Below are 22,834 nucleotides of genomic sequence, written 5' to 3'. Positions count from 1 at the left end.
CACCACCACTATTACTACTACTACTACTACTACTACTACTACTACTACTACCACTACTACTACCACTACTACTTCTAATGCTGTAGAGAATAATAATATATGCTTTTCTGAGGCCTACGAAGCGACGCCTCTCCTTCATTCACAGGCGTTGCGTCCTTCAAAAGTTACCTTACAAAAAAGTCTCAGAGGAACTGGTTTAACTTTCCTGTGGCATCCTCGCTTCAGAGAGAGAGAGAGAGAGAGAGAGAGAGAGAGAGAGAGAGAGAGAGAGAGAGAGAGAGAGAGAGAGAGAGAGAGAGAGAGAGAGAGAGAGAGAGAGAGAGAGAGAGAGAGAGAGAGAGAGAGAGAGAGAGAGAGAGAGAGAGAGAGAGAGAGAGAGAGAGAGAGAGAGAGAGAGAGAGAGAGAGAGAGAGAGAGAGAGAGAGAGAGAGAGAGAGAGAGAGAGAGAGAGAGAGAGAGAGAGAGAGAGAGAGAGAGAGAGAGAGAGAGAGAGAGAGATAGCAATTATAGTCACTTGTGAGGGGAAAAACATGATAAAGAAAAATGAAACCAGGGAAAAGGAGAATGAGATGCAGGAGGAGGAGGAGGAGGAGGAGGAGGAGGAGGAGGAGGAGGAGGAGGAGGAGGAGGAGGAGGAGGAGGAGGGGGTTGGTGGTATGCCGTTTTTGGAATATACAATCATCCTGAGTGGAAGAAATACGTAACAGTGTCTAAGAGAGGAGAGTGAAGACAGATAACCCCTGGAAGGAAAAATAAAGAGATGTTTTGAACGAAGATAAGTGTTGTTTTAGACTCAGAAGCAGAAGGAGGAGGAAGAATAGGAGGAGGAAGATGGAGTGAAAGAGAACAAAGAAGAGGAGAAAAAAAAGAAGAAACAGGAAAAAATATGTCAGTGTTGAGTTTAAAAGTGTGGTCGTTTGCTTGACACTAATGGAAGGAATCGGGGAGAAGGAAACCATGCGAAAAGAAACAGAACAAACAGGAAATTTCTAGAAAGCAAATGGAAAGAAAAATATATTCACCAGACACTACATAGTGAACTGACAAGCGTTGTCTTGACCATCCAATCAACTAAAAAGTAAACTGAACTGATATATACTAAATAGACAAACAAAATAAGTAAAAAGACAGTAAGCAGGAGAAATAAAGAATGAAACGGAAGAAAATAACAATCACAAAAGATAACGAAGTGTAAATACGAAACAGACAAGTCAGAATTCTCTCTCCTTACGTATGCAACTTGTTAAAGAAGCAACGGATTTCAAGATCACACTCGCTTCAACTACTAATCCACAATAATCCTGCACCGAACTGAGTACAATGGAGAGGAGTGCTTGGCGCCAAATGATCCCATTCTTACAGAGCATCAAAATAAATTATTCATTCACTTCCCCACTTCTATCTGCTCACTGATGGCGAGAGAACGTGAGAACATTACATGTTGGAGGGACGCCCATGAAAGGTAATCTTCATGAGACGGAAAAAAAAAAAGGAAGAACGGAAGAGAAAGAAGAGGAAAAGAGAAAGAAGAATTGTAAAGGGAGGGGAGGTGAAAATATAGGAAAGAGTAAACAGTTCCTACATCCACTGCCCCCACCACCACTACTACTACTACTACTACTACTACTAAAACCACCACCACCACCACCACCACCACCACCACCACAACAACAACTACCAATTTATCCCAGCCTTCCTGCGGTGAGAAGAAAGCTCAGAGGAGGAGGAGGACAAACAAGGAAGAGCATTAGGAAGAGAGAGGAAGAGGATGACCCCCAAGAGACACACAAGCTCCAGTCACCTAACGTCACTGATATCACGGAATCTATTTGGAGCTTAGGGATCTTGTTTTGCAGTAATAAATAGAAGAGATGGAGTTTCCTGTCACTCTCTTTCTCCTCCTCCTCCTCCTCCTCTCCTGGGAACATTACAGAAAATTATTTGTGTTACATATACAAGTAACGCAGTGGACAGCAGAAATAAGATAACAGTAAATAGTATACAACACTTGAGAGAGAGAGAGAGAGAGAGAGAGAGAGAGAGAGAGAGAGAGAGAGAGAGAGAGAGAGAGAGAGAGAGAGAGAGAGAGAGAGAGAGAGAGAGAGAATCATCCTGTAGTGCGTGTTATCTAGCAAATTGGCAGCATTAAGACCTCCTTTGTTTCGTCAAGGAAGGTGAGGAAAGAAAAGGCGAGGCGAAGGAGGGGAGAGAAGGACAAAGAGTAGGTTCAGGGAAAGGTTGATTGGTTGAAGCACGAGATGATGAGAAAAGGGAGAATAGTGATGGGGGAAAGAAAGGAGAGGGAGAAGTGATTTAAGTAGATGAAGAAAACAGGATGAAACCGAGAAGGTATGAGAGGAGAAAAGAAAAGATAGAAATAGCAGGACAGAAAGGAAGAAAAAGGGAGGTATGTACGTAAGGAAAAGATGATAAAGGAGAGGATAGAACAAGAAAGGAAAGAAAGGTACGGTCGAAAGGAAGGAATGGAAAGGAGAGTAAAAAGAAAGAAGTGAGATAAGAAGATTACAAGAGAGGAGGGAAATGGAAGATAGACAAGGATAAAGCTGAGAGGATACAACATGGAGGAAGGAAAAAGTGAAGGAAAGGAGAGAGAGCGAGGGAAGGAGGGAAGATAAGGAGATAAATATGAAGAGAGGGAGGAAAGAGTCTTAAATATTTTGTTCTCTCATTTAGATAATTTCCAAAAGCCACAGAAAATAAATTACATTCCGGTGGTATTGATGGTGATCGACTGCCCTACTCTCTCTCTCTCTCTCTCTCTCTCTCTCTCTCTCTCTCTCTCTCTCTCTCTCTCTCTCTCTCTCTCTCTCTCTCTCTCTCTCTCTCCAGATTTTTGCATTTTCCTGACTAAGAAGTCCTTCCTAATTCTAGAACATTAGAGTTTTATAATCTTATAATTTTATGGTCTTTTCGTTGCTGGAACTTTGCACAGTCCTTAAGACTTGTTCTTAACTTCCACATTTTTCAAGTTGAGGATGGTCGGAGTTTTGCTCTGATGCGAATGTTTACTGGGTTTTCTTATAAAATGTTAAAACTTTTCTGAATTTTTTTTTCTGGTAAACATTTTCTTGACGCGATGATAAGTGACATTATATTTTACTTCTGTTTCAGTTGTTTAATATTTAATGACCGACTGATCGACGGCCTGAAGAAATGCAGGTCAAAGGTGCGGTTAAGCAGAAATATTTACTGGACATTCAAATACAGTTCTCTATCGCAGCATCAGCAAACTTTATCCCACTTCCAATTCTAGAGACAAGAATAACAGCACAACTATCCATATGTGCAAAAGAAGAAGAAGAAGAAAAAAAAAGAATTTACATGATTCATTCTAATATTCTTGAATCGTACATTTAACACAACTTACTCGTATTAAAAAATTCTGCAGACCGAAATAGGAAAACAATAATGTACATACGTAAAAGAGGAAAATGCTCGAAATTCTTCACACTAATCTATTATACGAAAGATTTAAAGACTGTCTGATAGTTTCTCTTTTGCTTGTGCCTGCCTTGTGCTGCTTCTGCCTCATGGTCGTGCAAGGAGCGTGTCTGGCGCAGCAGAGGCACCACCCAGCAGGTCCTTGGCGCTGTCCCCTGCACGTGTGGGCCGCCTCGTTAGGATGCTGCCTCTCTGACGCTCCATGAACCACAAATACCTTTTCTCGCGAGGCACCGAGTTCAAAAATTTTTCCTCGAGTAATTATTTGTTGTCGTTATTATTGTCATTACCATTACTATTATTATTATTGTTGTCGTTGTTGTCTTAATATTAATACGTACTAATTATACCTATTATTCATGAAAACAACAACAACAACAACAATAATAATAATAATAATAATAATAATAATGATTACCTCAAGAATGTTTATTTTTCTACTAATACACTAATAACGAAAATCTGGAGCACCTACGAGTCACGATCGAGGAAGAAAAATCAGCACGAAACTTCATCGCTTTCCCCCTCTAATGATGCCAATTTTTCCCGTAGGTAAGGGATTAGTTTATTACGAAATCTTCAGAGGGCCGTGCCAGGAAACGTAACACTGATGGGAGTACAAGGGGGAAAAAATCTTCACGGTATTTTAACTTACAAGCAGACACGTGCAATTAGGGTGTAGAAGTTAATGCAGGAGTGCGTGTGAAAATATAAATAAATAAATAAAAAAAGATAAATAGATAAGCTAAAGTAAAAAATCCCTATGCGCTTGGATGAAAATATAACAATGATGACAACTAAAATAGAAAAAAAAATTGTCGAGTCTAAAACGTTTCTCCGGGGCTCAACTCATCAGTTATATTAAATGGAGAAAAAAAAAAAACATGACTGCCTGGGTACATTGTTAGCCAATAGTCAACATGCTACACTCATTTCCTCTGCGTTTAGTGCCTTCCATTAGTCGCAAGGCCGCTGAAAATCTATCAATTCCTAGATTCTGTAAGGAGATATCGAGAAGAAACGCGACACAGTTGAAATGAGTGTAGAAAATTATTTGCTAAAGATCCCGTGACAATGAACCTTGCTCCGGACAGTCACACAACCCTTTACCTGCTAATGAGACAATGACACCTATTACTTAAGTGACTATATGACTTTCACAAAACAAACAATAAAAAAAACCACACTAATATTTTAACCATTCCATGACTCCTTGTGGCGGCGGTAGTGTCTTTCGGAATTATACTCTGAACTTTCCTTGACAGTTAAATTAAGAAGGAAAAGCCACAGCCGTCAAATGGTTAAAGATACAGATGAGAAGCAGGCAGGAGTGCTTTCTCTCCCCACGTTGAGGAAACAAAGCGAGCGTAGTCCCATGAGATGTTGACGCCACCACTTACAAAGGGAATTGATTCTATTGGTGTTTTGGCGCAGCGAGAACGAGGTCATATACAGCACAAAGAGAACAATGGGAGCAAGTCTCGTGGGTGCCTAGCTAACGCTCCGCCGATCACATTGCGACCGTGATGAAGGTCTCTAGAGTTATGCCTGATATTCCAGCGAGTGTTTTAAGCTGGAGGGAATTTGAGTTTTCAGGCGTCCTGGGCGTTTTTTTTTTTTTGTGTGTGTGTGTGTACAGAGCGAGACAAACAAGAACACTAATTACAAAACTGCGGAATAAGAAGTGGAGCGTAAAGTCAAGGCAATCTGGAAACGACAAAAGGCTTGTTAGTCTAAAGAAGCTCCCAAGCACTTTAAACATATCATCTGCTATCTTCGTCTAGATTTATCCAAACTTCTCTTATTTTTTTTGTTTTTATTCAGTTACTACTTTCTTGCTAAGTTTGTTCCACTCACTTATAATCCAATGTTAAGCGGCTTTTCTCATTTCATTCTCGTATCTAATTTTGTCTAGTTTACAACCATTTCGTACGATTTTTTACTTTTTTGTCAGCAGCTAAAACGCAAATAGGAGCGAGAGGCTTACAGTGGACGATAACAGCATGAAGATAAAAACTTTGTGCAGTGCTAGTGTTGTTGTAGTCATAACCTCCATATCCTACTTCTCTTTATTCTTCTGTCTCCTCATTCCCTTCCCCATCTATCGCGTCCCTTCCCTTCCTCTTTATCTCCGCTGTTCATTATTGTGAGTAATACCCCTCATCAGCACGCCCTCCTCATACCTCGCCACCATCACCATCACCATCATCATAATAACCACTCCTGGTGCCCCAACCATAACCGCAACTACCATCACTGCCACTCATCACCATTTACACAACAAAACAACAGAATTTTTCCCCCTTTTTGCAGTTGTCCTACACCACACGTCACTTTATCACCCGAAAAACATCAACAACACACCCACCATGCACAAAGTAGGAGGAAAAATGCTGAACAAGAAGTAAAAAAAAATGTCTTTACAACTTCATTTCCAGCAGCTTTTAAAATTTTCACCAGAATATAAAAGATAACAAATGTCTTTAAACTATCACACCATTTCATTAAAGAGGGAAGAAAGTAATGCTTAATGAACACCTTGATTACGTGGATGGGACGAAGAGAGAAAGATTTGAAGGAAAGGCGAAACTAGTCACAGGGAGATACAACTTGCACTCAGAACAGATACATAGACGGGCAAATAAGAAAGAAAGCAGATAACTCCTCTGAATCACACACACACAAACATACTCTACACATTTCCAGAGACACAAGATAAAACGTCCTTCATCTCCATACTCACACCCTCCTGGGGACAAAATCCTCTCTGTCATTAGTCTCGCTTGGCTGACCTGACGGGGAACCTGCCTCGCCTGACCTTATTTGCCTAACTGACCTCCCGCCCCTCATCCCGGCTTGGCATGAATTATCAGCAAATCGACCTGCCACGCGCGAGGCCACGACACCATGACCTCTTTACGACCAGCACTATAATAAAAATGTGACCTGCAACTTTAAGAGAAGCAGATTCGCACTGGACTCACTAATGTGTAAAAAGAATTGGAGTGACCTGAATTATTGCCATGACCGCGCTCCCCAGGCTAAGCAGGTGCGGGACAGGAGGAGGTCAAACTTAGAGAATATTTATTGTTCCAGGTAATTTCTAGTTGTGAAAGGTGGTGCTCAGGTGAATCATAAGCCGGCGCTATCATAAGCCGGCGCTATATGATCTTGTTATTAGAATGATTAATTCAACTTTATTTATTTCCTTCTCTCAAGAGGAAGACCGTGAAATGTGTAACACGACCCCTCATTCATATGAAATTCAAATTCAGCGGGTCTTTTTTCCTGGTTTTAATTTCGTGTTGAAAATGTTGCGTTATATTTTAGCTTCTCATGCAAATTTTAACACATATATTTGCTTCTAAGATGACTGACCATTTCTTTCATCTTTTTTGCGTTTTTCCTCAGATTATCAAGACGATGTGTGCATACTTTCATATTATTCTTGATTTATTCTTTTACGTTCCCATTTTAAACTTTCTCTAAATACTTTTATCGTTATGTTCACACACACACACACACACACACACACACACACACACACACACACACACACACACACACACACACACACACACACACACCTTTCTGTGGAAGCGTTGCATGGATCATCAAATAAAAAAAGGGAGGTGGAATTCAGGCATACATTCATCCTTGAAAAAAAAACCCCTCTTTCATCCTACCGCTCTGTCATCAGTCTGTCTTGCTTACCCAACATTCATTTCAAACTCTCCTTTCTTATTCTCTCTCTCTCTCTCTCTCTCTCTCTCTCTCTCTCTCTCTCTCTCTCTCTCTCTCTCTCTCTCTCTCTCTCTCTCTCTCTCTCTCTCTCTCTCTCTCTCTCTGCATACCTATCACGCGCGGCCTCACAGCTGGTTTCCATTTATCACGTCCTCCACAGCCTCGCGTCTTTTGGTCTTCCTTTCCTCCACTCAAAACCCAGGTAGTCTCTCAAGCAACTACAAACATGTTTTGGTTTACTCAGTGTTGGACAAGCACGCAAAAATAACTTGAGAAATTCTTGCCACATTTTTTTCCGTCAACAGCAACAGCAAGTTCGCTCCTCAGTAAATCAGCAGGCGGGCCGCAGGAAACATAAGGTCAGTGGCAGAAGGTGTTCCATCATATCATGTCAGGCGCAGAGGCAAAGCTGCTTGAAGTGGGGCAGCGGCAGCGAGACGAGGCTGAGAGTGAGAGTGAGTGGCTGTGTTGAGTGCAAGAGAGGATGGCAAGTGTAAAGGTGTGTGGGGTTGTACCTTAGTGGTCGCTGCCTGGTGCCTACTTAAAGGAGACACATTAAGCGTGTGTCAAATATTCTTCTGATTTCAAAGGAAAATGATATGTAAGAGAAGCTAAACACGCGCGCGTACACACACACACACACACACACACACACACACACACACACACACACACACACACACACACACACTGACACGGGTACTTACGTCGGTGATGACTTTGAGCATGTGTATATAGGTGGCCTCTGTCTCCACCAGCTCCCAGATGGCGCTCTGCTGCTGCTCCTGTCTCTCGTCCAGCTGATCCTGTCCCTCGACCAGCGTGCGCCAGCTGTCCTCAAGCACCACGTCTGTAATGCCCACGTGAATAATTTAGCTCGTTATGTTTTATTTATGCATTATTAAGTCTTTTTCCTCTCTCTCTCTCTCTCTCTCTCTCTCTCTCTCTCTCTCTCTCTCTCTCTCTCTCTCTCTCTCTCTCTCTCTCTCATAAAGTGAGCATTACTACATTGCTCAACGCTCCCTACCAGCGCATGAAGAAGCTCTAAGCACCTTTCTCACCACCTGCTCCCTCCCACTCCTCTGTGCCACACCCTCCCCTACCTACCCGCCCAGCGTCAGTCCACTCAACAAAGATTTGCTTTGCGCCGTGACAGAACAGTAATATGTGAGATACACTTGATGGCGCTGTGATCGTGAACGTCCTCACTAATGCTTTCATCACGGCATACAATGACCTCTGCAAGTTTAGAAGCACTGCAAACACTCCGCTCCAACACTCAATGCTGGGCTGACACGAGGGTGAAATATTACATTTTTCCTGACTGACATGTGTGAGTGTTGCTTCAGAACACTGTTAATGCCGAAATGTTGGAGGGTCACTCTCGCGCCTGCAGTGTACATGTAACGCGTGATCAGTACGATGTCATCCCCTCGCTGCCCAGGTACGTAGTGATGCTCTGATAATGAGGCTTGATACACCTCTTTTCTTAATCTTCATAATACCTGTTGCAATATTAATAAGTCATATACCTGTGTTTTTTAAATTTTTTTTTTGATCCACAGAATACTAAATGCAAACTCACCCTCCTTGACAAGAAAGAAAGAAAGAAAAAGGAAAGAATGGAGGGCAAGGAGAAGGAGGAAAAGAAGCAGAAGAAAAAAGAAGATAAACTCGATAGCCAACATGGCCTGAGCGTGACGTGCATGAAAAATAAACAATTCACGGACAAACACGAGGAAACCCATCTTGGTCAAGGGTCCTCGATAGCGTCTCCTTCAGGAAAACAAGGAATACACTGAGGCAGGTTCACAAGGACGCTCCCTTCCCCAGCGCGTGTTGAGTCTGCCAGTGCTTACCTTCTTCGCTGCCCATGGTCTGGCAGGCGAGGAGGTGCGGCTGCCTCGGGATGCCCTGCTTGCTGTACAGGTCGAGTTGCTGCACCAGGGAATCCATCTTGCTGTCCTGGAAGAAGCAAAGAGTGGGGTGAGTTTTGGGGAGAGTTGTGAAGATTTGTGACGATTTGTGACGATGGTTGACGTGAAATGATGAAATGTGGCGCGATGGAAGAGAAGTCTCAAGTCTAAAAGAAGATAGAGAGATTTATGGATGAGAATAATAGGTGGAAATAGGTAAGGTACGTTTCATATAGGGACTGCCAATTGCTGACCTGATTAATGGCTTCTTGCAGCTTCCCTTATGTTCTTATGTATCGATAGCCGGTAGGACATGAGGGAAAAGCAACGCATGAAGGTGATATGAAGTGAGGTGAGATGCAGACATGACTGAGCAGATGCTCTGTGAGGAAGAACAAAAAGGGAAGAAGCATCAGTAATAATTCAGCGGCATTACATAAATGAAGCAATACAGTAATGCCGTGAGGAGAGACGAGGTGATTATGAGGTGATGAAGTTTGGTGCAGAGTGAAGCAAAATAACACGAGATGAGGCAGTGACAGTCATGAATAGTCGTTTAGCACAAGATGGGAGAACATTATGTATTGTACTGATAAATTATACGCGTTTAACAAGAACTGAGGACGTGTGGCAGAGAGAGAGAGAGAGAGAGAGAGAGAGAGAGAGAGAGAGAGAGAGAGAGAGAGAGAGAGAGAGAGAGAGAGAGAGAGAGAGAGAGAGAGAGAACACACACAACCTCCCCTTCATCCTTATGCCTACAGGTTCTCATCTTCTTATATATATACCTTTTCTTCCCTCCCATTCAAAGACAATTCAATTTTCATAAATCTCTCTCTCTCTCTCTCTCTCTCTCTCTCTCTCTCTCTCTCTCTCTCTCTCTCTCTCTCTCTCTCTCTCTCTCTCCATTGAAATTTGTCCCATAACTACGCAGTTTTAATTAACGCTCCTCTCTCTGACTCCACGTATCTGTCTGTGTTAATTGTCTCTCTCTCTCTCTCTGGTATGTGTGTCTGTGCGTGCGCGCGTGTATGTCCAGGAAACAGTAAAAATAAATCCCTGACCACCAAGAGCGTTTCATTCCTCGCTCCCTCTCATTCCTCTTTCCCTCCCTCGTTCTCTCCATCCTTCCTTCCGCTCCCCCACCGTCTTATGGAGTGTCCCGAGGGCTGCTGAGGGAACTATGGAGTCGCTAAGGGCCAAGGGGGCGTCGTATAAGGAACCAAACCTTTCCACTTTTCTCCTTTTCATAGAATGAGGAGATCCAACAGAGAAATGATTTTAGCTCTTAAAGGGCCAGAAAGAGGCCCCATGCTTCGCCTCAATGGAGGAGAGAGAGAGAGAGAGAGAGAGAGAGAGAGAGAGAGAGAGAGAGAGAGAGAGAGAGAGAGAGAGAGAGAGAGAGAGAGAGAGAGAGAGAGAGAGAGAGAGAGAGAGAGAGAGAGAGAGAGGGCGAGATTGATAGGGACAGAGACAGAGAGGGAGAGGAGGAGGATGGGACGGAGGGGAGGGGAGGGGAGAGGATGGAATGCGGAAAAAAAAGAATCGAAAAGAAATGGAGAGAATGAAATTGAAGGTGACGCTTATAAGGGCACAGAGAGAGAGAGAGAGAGAGAGAGAGAGAGAGAGAGAGAGAGAGAGAGAGAGAGAGAGAGAGAGAGAGAGAGAGAGAGAGAGAGAGAGAGAGAGAGAGACGGGTAATTGATTGAAAGAAGTGAAAAGATCAGGAATCTCATGTCTAACTTTTCCTAACATAAGCACCGGAGCTGCATCAACCAAGAAGAGGAGGAGGAGGAGGAAGAGGAGGAGGAGGAGGAGGAGGGGAAGAGATGAAGAAGATTCCTCTGTTTGTCCACGGAACATTGGAGAACGTGTGTGTTAGTTTAGGTTTGGCCACAATAAGAGGTAACACTAGAAATCTCTCTCTCTCTCTCTCTCTCTCTCTCTCTCTCTCTCTCTCTCTCTCTCTCTCTCTCTCTCTCTCTCGGCCGCGCTTACTCATGAGAGGTGTTTCAGGGTAGTTATGTTTCTCTGTTGAGCAAGAGAGAGAGAGAGAGAGAGAGAGAGAGAGAGAGAGAGAGAGAGAGAGAGAGAGAGAGAGAGAGAGAGAGAGAGAGAGAGAGAGAGAGAGAGAGAGAGAGAGAGAGAGAGAGAGAGAGAGAGAGAGAGAGAGAGAGAGAGAGAGAGAGAGAGAGAGAGAGAGAGAGAGAGAGAGAGAGAGAGACATTGACCTGCGCACCACTTCATTCTCTTTTTCTCCTCCTCCACTTTCTCTTCCTCTTTCTCCTCTTCCTTCTCCTCCTCCTCCTCTTCCTCCTTTACATCCTGATCACCAAAGTATGCAAGGAGAAAAACCGCTAACAGGTGAACTTGAGAGCAAGTAAGGGAGAAAGAAAGAAAGGAGGTGGAGGAGGAGGAGGAGGAGGAGGAGGAGGAGGAGGAGGAGGAGGAGGAGGAGGAGGAGGAGGAGGAGGCAGGCAAGTAAATAAGTTAAGAAAAGAAAGGAAGAGTCTACAATTTACTCCAGCATCTTAAAGACTATGTACGTTGAAAATGAAGAAGTAAAATAAGTAAAGAAATAAATAAGTAAATATATGAATGAAAAAAAAATGACGATATAAACAAATAAATAAATCAACACGAAGGACACTCCAATTAGAAAGACAAGACAAAATATAAGTAACTTTATCAATTATGGAAGTCTGGGATTTCTTATGAGTTTCTTCCATCTATTATTATTATTATTATTATTATTATTATTATTATTATTATTATTCTTTGTGGAATCATCTGGCTGTTCACTGAAATCATTATTTTTATTGTATTTTTAATGGTCAAGTGGGAAAGTTATGATTTAATTGGGAGTCTTCACTTGTCTCTGTCCGTCTGTCAATCTCTCTCTCTCTCTCTCTCTCTCTCTCTCTCTCTCCCCGTTAATTGAAAACCGCACACTAAATAAGGCAGTAATGGGCCTCATATTCCCTGCTGAGTGATACATGTCCAATAACAGCGTCGCTCAGTTGTTTTTATCGGCGCAGTGTTTGTTCGTCGCGTCCAGGGTTGACTCTAGGCGCTATTTGGCTCACGTGCGTGTCCCGGCTCGATTCACTTTGTTTACTTTTGGTTCGTTGACGTCACGCCTCTATCCATCCATTATTTTTTTCCCTTTCTATCTGATAACTGACGTGCAATGGATGTTTTTTTCTTTCTTTCTCTATATAGAACTTAACACATTTACATTCTACTCAATATTCGGTAAAAATTTTGTTTTTCTCCGGATTAACAACAGTATGTAGCGCGTTTCTGGAACAAAAAATATATTGTTTTAGTTTCTTTTTTTCAAAACACACATGCACAAACGCGCGAACGCTAGGGTACACACGCGCACAAACACACACACACACACACACACACACACACACACACACACACACACACACACACACACACACACACACGTGCACCCATGCTTTCACTCTCGCACAGGGAAATGTCCGTCAGGCGTCCAGTGACACATGACCTTCCTAAATCACACGTGACCCTCGCAGGAGTCCCCGGGAGACGAGTGTTGCGGTTGATCTTCCCTCAGCACAGCCATGGCTCACTGTTTCAGCTCTCCTTTACATCCTCCTCTGCTTCTATTACACCTATTCTGCTTCTTAGACTATTACCGTTACTTCTACTACAATACAATACCTCCACACCTTCTACAACAACAACTACCACCACCACTATCACTAATCTCCAGAGACCCCAAGCCTATTGTTACGAAAGGCCGTCGGTGTAGGCTTAAGGTGAGAGAGAGAGTAATGAAGGGACTAGGGAGGGAGCGAACATTAAGTCTCCCTATGAAAGAGGAAGCCTCCACCTCAAGGACAAGACGCAGGGGTCTCCTGAATCCGTCACTCTGCCTTGCTGGGGCGCCGCTCTCTTATATAGGGTCATATTCAGAAACACTTCTACGCCGCACCTCCACTAGTTTCAATATTTCCAGTTAAAGTTACACGGGTTTCCAAGGGCGTTTTTATGGTTGTAGTGACAGATTAATAATATTTATACTTTATTAACGGGAGAAGCACTCTTGGGAACCCGGGTAATCGTTTCTGTGGCCTTTGAAAATAGTCTTGGTAAGAGAGTAAAGTCTTTCTCAATATGGGTTTTATGGTAACTAGAAAGATGTGAAGCGAAGCTTTTGTCTATTAGTCCTTTTTAGAGTCTTGTTCCATTATTATTATTATTATTATTATTATTATTATTATTATTATTTATTTATTTTTTTTTTTACGTCTAGTTTTCCCTAGTCTGTTAGGGCTGAGACGGTGCCTCCTGATGAAGGACTTTTGGATTTGGCATTTGGGAACCGTTTCCCCGAGTGGATGCCCTTCCTACCCTCGGACCGTAGCCAGGATTCGAACCCGTGCGCCTGATGACCACTTGGCCCCCAAAGCGCGCGCGGTGCCACTGTACCACGGCGGCTCCCATTATTATTATTATAATTATTATTATTATTAGTGCTGGGTATAATTCTCTTGTCTTCATCATTATCATTATTGTTTTTCCTTCATCTCCTTTTTTTCTGTAGTTTATCCTCTTCTACTTTCTCATACCACGATTGCCACAATTATTATTATTATCATTACAACAACAGCTACTACTATCACTACAACTACCACTACTATTTCCACTATCATCATCAATAACATCATCATTACTCTTATCATAGCATTTCCATTAATAATTGACCACACACACACACACACACACACACACACACACACACACACACACACACACACACACACACACACACACACACACACACACACACAGATATATTAACTCCAGAGTCTCATCTTTAAGCCCTGTACGTCTGACCTTTACCTGGGACCAGAGAGAGAGAGAGAGAGAGAGAGAGAGAGAGAGAGAGAGAGAGAGAGAGAGAGAGAGAGAGAGAGAGAGAGAGAGAGAGAGAGAGAGAGAGAGAGAGAGAGAGAGAGAGAGAGAGAGAGAGAGAGAGAGAGAGAGAGAGAGAGAGAGAGAGAGAGAGAGAGAGAGAGAGAGAGAGAGAGAGAGAGAGAGAGAGAGAGAGAGAGAGAGAGAGAGAGAGAGGGAGGCCGGCTTGGAGGCAGGTAGATAGAGAGAGGGGTGGGGCGAGAAGGAAAATGGAACCAGTTGGTGGGGGGAAACAATAAAAAATTACAGGTTAGCAGGGGTGAGGCAGGCAGGCAGGTCGATATTGAGGCAGGTTAGGAGTGCTACGGGCCAAGGGTGACGAAGGACAGGTCGCGCTTGGGGAAGGTCAAAAGTGAAGGTCATGAAGGAGGAAGAGAGCTTAGGTCAGGGGAAAACTGGTGAAAGATGGAGGAAGCAGATCCAGGTTATAAAAGTAGCCAGGAACAAGGTAGCCTTTGCGTAAGTCATGTAGGGACAGGTGGGTTTGGGGTGAGGGTGGAAAGGTAGACAGTGCCATAATTAAGGTCAAGGGAAAATGAGGTACTAGATGGTCGGAGAAGCAAAAATTAAAGGTTTCTGCGAGGGAGTGGTGGCAGGGAAGGCGGGGAAGGATACAAGGTGGGTAGATGAACCAAGGAGAGAGAAAATAAGACCGGAAAAAATAGTTAAAGCAGGAGGGTAAATGTGAAAGGGCTAGAGGGAAAGGGGGAAAGATGAAAATGGAGGTGTGTGGGGAAAAAAAAGGTAGGGTAAAGGAAGGGAAAGGAAGGAAAAGGGAAGAGGGACCTAAAAAGAGGAAAGTTTGAAGAGGTGGAAAGTTTTCGTGAATAAAAAAAAAGTGAGGAGAGTGAAAGGAAAAGATGTGAAAAGAAAACTAGACAGAAGGAGCAAGGGTGTGTACAGGAAATTGGTAAACTAAAAAAAAGAGAGAGAAAAAAAAAAAACATTGCAGATAACAGAAGAAAAAAATAGGAAGTAAGGGAGAAGGGAATAAAAAAAAAAGATCGATATAAAAATGTAAAAGGACAGAGGGGGAGGGAATAAAATGAAGTAATGTAAAAATAAATAAATAAATAAGGAAAATTAAAGCGGACAAATGAGAAAGCAATCCGAAAAAAAAATGTGAAGGCTTGAGGAGATGAGGTAAAGGGCAAAGAGGAGGAGGAGGAGGAGGAGGAGGAGGAGGAGGAGGAGGAGGAGGAGGAGGAGGAGGAGGAGGAGGAGGGAAAAAAGTCAACGGGTTCATTCATTAAGAGAAACAAGGGTGAGGTTCAGTGTTGGACAGGTAAAGTATTTGATTACTTACCTGCCAATCACTCCACCAGTGCTACCTCTACATACCTGCCTGTCTGTCTGCCTGCCTGCCTGTCTGTCTGTCTGTCTGTCTGTCTGTCTGTCCATAAGTCAATCGCTCGTGTGTTACCATCATCAATCACTATTTTTGTCATCATTATTACCACCTTTGTGCTGCCGGCGATTACTCGATACAGACACCAGGAGTCTACCACACTAGCGCCTCACCACCACAGCCCTATCACAATTCCTGCCGCTACCAGTCAACCACATACATTCCCCACACAACCACCATCACAACCTCCTCCTCCTCCTATCAGTTTCGTCCCAAGAGTGAGAGAACAATTAATTTGGTTTATTAATTACGCAAGCTTCTCGATTAATGACAGGAAGAAGAGAGAGAGAAAGGGAGAAGGACGAAGGGAAAAGGAGTAACGGAGGAGAAGACGAAGGATGGTGAACGGGAGATACAGGAATGTTGAAGAGGAAATGGATGAAAGAAGATACTGAGAGGTAGGATGTGGAAGAGGGAATACAGTGAAAGGAAGAGAAATGATAAAACGGGGGAGATCTTGAAAGCGAGGAAGGTGGAGGAAAGAGGGGAGTGAAATGAAAGTGGAAGAGGAGGAGGTGGCGGACTTCTTGGACTGGCTATTAAATAAATGATAAAAATTTCACCTAAGCATCGACCACTAACAGTATAAGATCAAATATAACTTTTATACTATACAAAGATTAAAAAAGATGGAGGATAATTTGGAGAACAAGGATTTTAAATTAGTCAATGAGCTTCCCTCCTTCTAGAATACTCCTTCTTGCTTTTTCCCTCCCCTTGCTTTCCTTCAGTTTTCTCTTTCATATTTTTTTTCTTCCTTTTACTTGTATTTTTTTTTTCATTCTCATTCTTCTTCTCTCCATGGAAAGTGACAGGTTATTTTCTTGTTCTCTACACCTTGAAATTAGCCTTACTTTTGTTCTCTCTCTCTCTCTCTCTCTCTCTCTCTCTCTCTCTCTCTCTCTCTCTCTCTCTCTCTCTCTCTCTCTCTCTCTCTCTCTCTGTCCTGTAGCTATAATTAACTCTTATTTTCCGCTCGCCTATTTGCAATGTCTGGGAGTCGTGAAAATGAGGCTGCGTTGTCACTCGCTGGCTTTGTTCACTTTTTACCTCACAAAGTATTGAAAAAAAAAAATTATTGAGGATCATAATTCATGTTGGGAAAAGTTCCTCGGCTGAGGAACTGTATATAACCAAACTAGCTTTCTGAAATATTTTTTTTTTCGGTGAATATAATAAGTTTTTAAAGGACAAAACCGAATGATCAACTTTTCACAAGAAGAAAAATAATAATCTTGCTGTACTGTGGGTTTTCCTGGTCTGTGGAGGTGAATGTTGGTCTCATCTTTGGGTGTGTATTGCATTACTACTAAACTATGTCCCCACAAAGTCTTTCCTCACACTCCCCGGCCACGGCACTCGTAGGCCACCTGTGGTAGCCTGGAGTGTGACTTACCGCTCCCAGCATGTTGAAAACGCCCATCAGCCGCTGCAGGTAGGGGCGCTCTCTGGGCTGTGAGAGCATGTCGTAGGGGGACGTGTACACGTGGTGGCAGGTCTTGGGGCTGCCTCCGCTGTCCACCTGATCCACGTGAGGCGTCTCTTCCTTATCAAACCATTTTGTGCTCTGCGATCCCTTACCTCCAGATCCTTTCTTAGTCAGACTTGCTGCCGATACGCTCCTCAGTCTTGAATCCCGGAGAAGCGAGAACCCTGAGTGGTCCTGCTCACTCTGGGCGGCGAGGGCCACGTCGCTGCAGCTGGTGTGTCGCTGCGGCATGGGAAGATCCACGCTTGAAGGAGACGCCGCGTCCATGCTTCCCCCATCTGCCGTCAGAAGTTCCATCGCCAGCCCCGTGTCTCTCTTGATAAGGTTTTCATGCGAGGAAGACCTGCTGGGAATGAGGCTCAGAACCTCGGCACTGAAACTCCTCGTTGCATCCTGGGACCTGGCTCGCTTGTGGGAGGCCCTCCTCTGTTCCCTGCCTGGCCCCGCCCTCGCCATGTGCTCGATCTTTGCTTCACTATGGGATTTAACTTCAGTTGGAATGCCTTCACGGTCATGACCCTGCAAGGCTGTTGGCCTGCCATCCGGGGGGGACGAGGCGTCCTGAGACTGGTGTTTGATCCAAAATGGAACTGAAATTGATCGTTCCATTGTACGCTTGGTGCGATTTTTAACATATCTCTCAGACAGCTGCCTGGGAGCTGTCCCGGATGAAGAAGCTTCAGTCCTACAATTTTCTGGATAGCTTTTGACTTCATCCTTGTCCTGCAGGATGTCAGTCTTACTTACTCGGCTACTTCTAGGGGCAGCTGCTGTGTATGGCGTCCCTCCTGCTGCTGAGAAGTTAGTTCTCTCGTGATCCACTTGTGTCTTTCCTGCTGCGCCGCCCAGCTCGTGGGGCGGTCCAGCCTCCCCGGTGAGACGCTGCATGTCATCTCTCTTCCTGAGAGCGCCGGATCTTCTCAGTTTGCCTTGGCTCAACGTCGCGATGGCCTCGGTTACCTTCCACTCAGAGGTGCCGCTTCTTTCCTTCTTTCCTCGCTCCTTGGGTGCGCTTCTCTCAGCCTCACTCTTCCTGACAGTGCCGTCACTATGGAAGACAAATCCTGGGAAAAATTTATTCTTACGTGGACTTACTTCCTCACTGCGTCCTGAGTGACTCGTCTCTGGGGACAGCAGTTCTGCAGAGGGAGAAGAATCTGGGGCGGGGGCCTGGCTGAGGCCTAGGACACAGGGAGCAGACTGAGGCCCTTGCTTTGGGGAGGGCGTCTCCAGTCCCTCAGCTTCAACATTTCGAAGCTGTCTCGGTGAGGTAGCCATGTCCTTGGACAGGTGGGGGCACGATCCTGTGACTCTGTCGTTCTCAGTGACACCTGGGCTCCCACTCTCCCACGATGTAGGCGAGTCATCAGGTAGAGCCTCGGTGACAGAGTCTTTGGGCCGGCCATGTCCGGTGCCGTGGCCATTCTCACGAGCACTTACCCGCGCGTGAGACGCAACGCCATATTTTCTACTGGGTGGAGGAGGCGGGAGTCTGGGTGTGGGTGGGATGCTTGAGTATCTTGCAGTTTGTCCCTCCTGTGCAGCCACACTCTCAGCTGGTCTCCTTGCTGATTCTAGAGGTTGAGGCTCCCTGCTGAGGCTGGTCACATAGGCCGTCCTAATGGGTATCTTGGTGAGGCGCACTGAGTGTTCCTGGGAGGCTGGGAGGCCAGAGCGAGGTGAGGGAGATGTGGCTTCGTCTCCATTGGTTGGAGAAGGATCAGTACCACTCTCCCAACCTGTTTCGCTACCAGGAGACCTTGGAGGAGGTCTGAAATGTTTTTTCTTCGGGGAAACACTTTTGCCGAGTCGAGAGAGGAAGGAAAACCCTGTACTTCGTTCCTTTGATTCTTGGCGACTTTCCGACAAATCAAGATGAGATTCCTGATCAGGACTCTCCGGTGATATAGAAGAGTTCCTCCATTTTCCCAAGAAGTCAGTCTTATATTCTTGCTTCCTGGGCGACAGATTCGGAGAGTGGGCTGGTGAGGGACTCTGGTGCGGCAAAAACACACTATCGGATCCTGGGGAACCAAGTGCACAGCTATCACTCTCATCGTGTTCTTCATAAAGAGGCGAATCCCTCACTTCACCAACATAAGTGTAGGTTCCCTCCTCCTCCCAGCCATCATCAGCAGCCCAGTCTGTCATCTCCAGTTGGTGCTTTCGTTCCGGAGGTCTCAGGTCAGCAGGGCTGCACAGCGTCTTGTACCTGCAGCCCCGGCGTTCGCGGGTTCGAATTCTCCTTTTGAAGGACCTGACGAAAAGAGGGTTGCTGACCACCGTTGGTCCATGCCAGTGGTCGACGAGGGCGGTGACTGGTCTAGTGGTTGTCGCTGGATCACTGATGAGCGAGTGTGACTCAGGTGACGAGGGCCTCTCTTTGGTGAGCCTAACCTCCGGCGGGCCATCAGCTTGTTCTGGTTGGGCGCCACGTGAGAGGGAGCCATCAGGAGAATTCATGTCGGATTCCTCAAGCCTCTGTTGGGTTTCGGCGTCGTCGGGGAAGGTTCCTAGAGGGAACATCATTTTCCCTGCCAACACTGTGCTGCTACGATGCCTGCGGCACACAGCGGCGTACACCACCACCAGGCCACCAACAGATATTCTCTACCTGTTGGTGATACTTTATTGTTCATTAATTATGTATGTTCTAAATCTCACGCTTTCCTTTCTGTAGGAAAAAAGAAAGATGTTCCACTTAGTCGGCTTCGCTTCAAAAACACGCCGACGCAAATTCTTTTACTTAGTCGTGTCTTTGACTAAGTTCTGTAACACGTTGGCAAAAATGCGTCACTTACACCACAGGAATGTTTTGCCGTTCTCTTCGCCAAGGAAGCATCAACGCCACCGCCGCCAGCATCACTCACCATTACCACAATCACCCCCCACCACCACCACCACTAACAACAACAACAACAACAACAACAACAACAACAACAACGGTTGCAACAAACGGCCAGCGCAGGATAATTACAGAGTTCACGAACCACCACCATCATTACCACCATCATGAGCATCACGTAATCACGACAATCAACCACAAGTAACGAGAAAAGGCTGACTTTCCCTTCAGGTTATTCTGACAAACTCCAGTGACTATTTTTTTCCTCAGTGCGATCTGCAAAAATAAAAATGACGAAACTGTGAACACAGGCAGACTCTATCTATTCTATTTTCCAGTCTTTCCATTCTAAATTATATATATTTTTTTATCGCTTCTCTTTCCTCATTTTCCTGTCTATCCTTCCTTACTCCTTCATTTTCCTTCCTCTTTCGTATTGTCGTGCAAAACGAAAAAAAAAAAAAAAAGCAGCTTATTATGGATCCCACTTTCCAATCTGGGTGGGAAGATTGCTCCATTTTCTGTACCGGGAGACAGGCGCGCCCCTTCCTGCTCCTTCATTATACATCGGTCCATAAAGCAAGCGAGACCTTCGGTTTATCACAGTCATGCCTCACAAGTGTCCTTGGCGTAGAAAGTGGTGTTGGCGAGGTCAGGAGGGACTGGATGTCAACCTCATGAAGAAATGCAAGTCTAGTATACATTTCTTTTTTTTTTTTTTTTTTTTTTTTTGGACATATCTCCAGAAACCAAATTTGCGTCTCGTCATTTTTCCGTCCCCTCAGAGTTGATGCTTTGAGGTGAAGTAAAAGTCTTTGAATGTATGCATGCAGCTGCCGTCACTGCATGAATGGCTTTCAGATTATTCAGAAACACCGAGAGTTCCCCTGTATTAGGGTATGAAATATTACTAAGACAATGTAAACATGCATAGGACCCTTCGATGTAGGAAAAGACTTGAAGCTCCGATTTCTGTTCCCTTTTGTGTCAGTGAATCAGCGTTCGCTCCCCACACCCAGAAAGACAAGGGCGTGCTTGGAAGTGGCAGGCAGAGGCGTCCAGTAAAGGGAAGGCTTGGGGGAATGAGCGGCGCGGACCTGGAGCGTTCAATTGTGTCTTAACTTATTAATGGAATTTCGAGACGAGAAAAGTCGAGGCAAACTTTAATTGAGGTCGTCCTTCCGCCTTCATGAGTGCGTATGTGTGTATGTTCGTGTGCATATGAGAGTGTGTGTGTGTGTGTGTGTGTGTGTGTGTGTGTGTGTGTGTGTGTGTGTGTGTGTGTGTGTGTGTGTGTGTGTGTGTGTGTGTGTGTGTGTGTGTGTGTGTGTGTGTGTGTGTCAGTCATACCTCATCTCAACATTTCAAAACTAAAAGCTGCTCGCAAAATCCACGAGCCAAACAAAAAAGTCATCCCGGACTCACAGAAGACTGACTTGAAAAATCTCCAATACCTTCAGATTAAACCCATCACCTTCAGAACGAGAGACCAAGTCGAACCAACACAAGGACTAAGAAAACAATCCCTTATTCATACACAAAGACAGAATATCTCAACCAAGACCCTACAAGACCAACAGCACCAGGAGAAACCATTTTACATCAACAGAAAACAAATGATACCAAGAAACACTCAAGGTTCGATAGAGACAAAACAAACATCACCGAAATCTCTTCTCGGAAGCTGCCCCCGTGCTGACGAGGCAGGAAGAAGTCATTTCAAGGGTTAATTCCCACTGTAATCACATCAGATGAGGCAGCGAGTGAATGGCAGAGGAACAAGAGATAAAAGTAAGGCAGGGAAGAACGGAGAGAGGGAGGGAGGGAGGAAGGTAGGTAGAGTAGAGTTTGAAGAGGAAGGCTGGAAGGCACTGCAGGGATGGAAGGTCAAGAGGATGAAAGGAGAGAAGGTAAAGAGGTAAAGGGATAAATAAAAAGGAAAGACGTTTGAAAATTTTATGGAAAATGAGATTAAGCGAAGGCAGGGAAGAAAGCGAGGCAAATGAAGGCTAGAGGGAAGGCTAGAGAGATTAAATGAGGCCACGGAGAGGGAGGGAGAGGAGGGAAAGGAAGGAGAGGAGGGAGGGAGGGAGGGAGGGAGGGAATGACAGGGGTGGGGGTGCGTGGAATGCTACCCTCACCTGCTGTAACTGTGCAGGTGTGAGCATCAGCTGATAAGGTCACACCTCCACCCCCCCTCTCTCCCCCATCCCCTCCACCAGCACCAGCACCATCACCACCACAATTACCGCGATCCGAGCGAGGGTAATCCCATTTTGAGACACCATTAGCAACCACCATCACCACCATCGATAGTGTACGCAAAGCCGATTCTCTCGTCAGTAATAGAATCTGTGAACAATATCCGGCAAACTAACCACCATTGTCATCATCACCACCGTTACTACAGTTAATCACCCTCGCCACCACTCATCCGATATTGATCTCGCCCTGAGCCACCACCATCACTACCAACATCACCATCATCACCAGCCACTATTTTTACCAATACATATCGCCATCTGCATCACCACCACCATCCTTATCATCACCACTTCTATTTTTTGCAGCCACCTAACGCTCCCACCACCTCGACCACCACTACCAATGTTTTTGACACGCCACCACCACCACCACCACCACCACGATCATTCTCCCCGGCCTCTGTCATCGTGAATAAATAGAGACTGTGCCAGGCATCGATAACAGGATCCCGTAGCTTATAAAACATGGAACCTGGAAGTGGCTTGAAACAAAAAGCATGATCTCGACTTCACCATGACTGACACACACACACACACACACACACACACACACACACACACACACACACACACACACACACACACACACAGCATCATAAACCTAATGGTAGTTTTCAGAAGCCAGCTTATAATGATGGTACCCTTTTCCTTTCATCACAGAATGTAAATTGGAATAATAGTGCAGGTGTTCTGTCCATAATGTCATACAAGTAGCTTAATTATTCCCCTCACGCACTCTACACACAATAAACACCC

The 22,834-nt window shown here is 44.8% G+C and overlaps 1 protein-coding gene across 13 annotated transcripts in view; it reads right to left on the bottom strand.

The window, feature by feature from the left end:
• Positions 1 to 22,834, bottom strand: part of LOC135110584 (pleckstrin homology domain-containing family G member 5-like) — a 222,862-nt gene that overhangs the window by 17,561 nt on the left and 182,467 nt on the right. For 7 of the 13 annotated variants that reach the window (XM_064023052.1, XM_064023053.1, XM_064023048.1 and 4 more), the window contains 2 exons: positions 9,066 to 9,171; positions 7,914 to 8,056 (listed from right to left, as the gene is read on the bottom strand). In XM_064023052.1, coding sequence (XP_063879122.1) covers positions 7,914 to 8,056; positions 9,066 to 9,171 — 249 coding nt within the window. Of the gene's footprint in view, positions 1 to 7,913; positions 8,057 to 9,065; positions 9,172 to 16,876; positions 21,886 to 22,834 lie in introns of those variants that run through there. The other 6 variants (XM_064023042.1, XM_064023043.1, XM_064023049.1 and 3 more) reach the window with 5 other exon arrangements.

The sequence above is a fragment of the Scylla paramamosain genome, chromosome 20, assembly GCF_035594125.1.
Source record: "Scylla paramamosain isolate STU-SP2022 chromosome 20, ASM3559412v1, whole genome shotgun sequence".
Lineage (NCBI taxonomy): Eukaryota > Metazoa > Arthropoda > Malacostraca > Decapoda > Portunidae > Scylla > Scylla paramamosain.
This window is presented reverse-complemented; position numbering and strand designations above follow the sequence as displayed.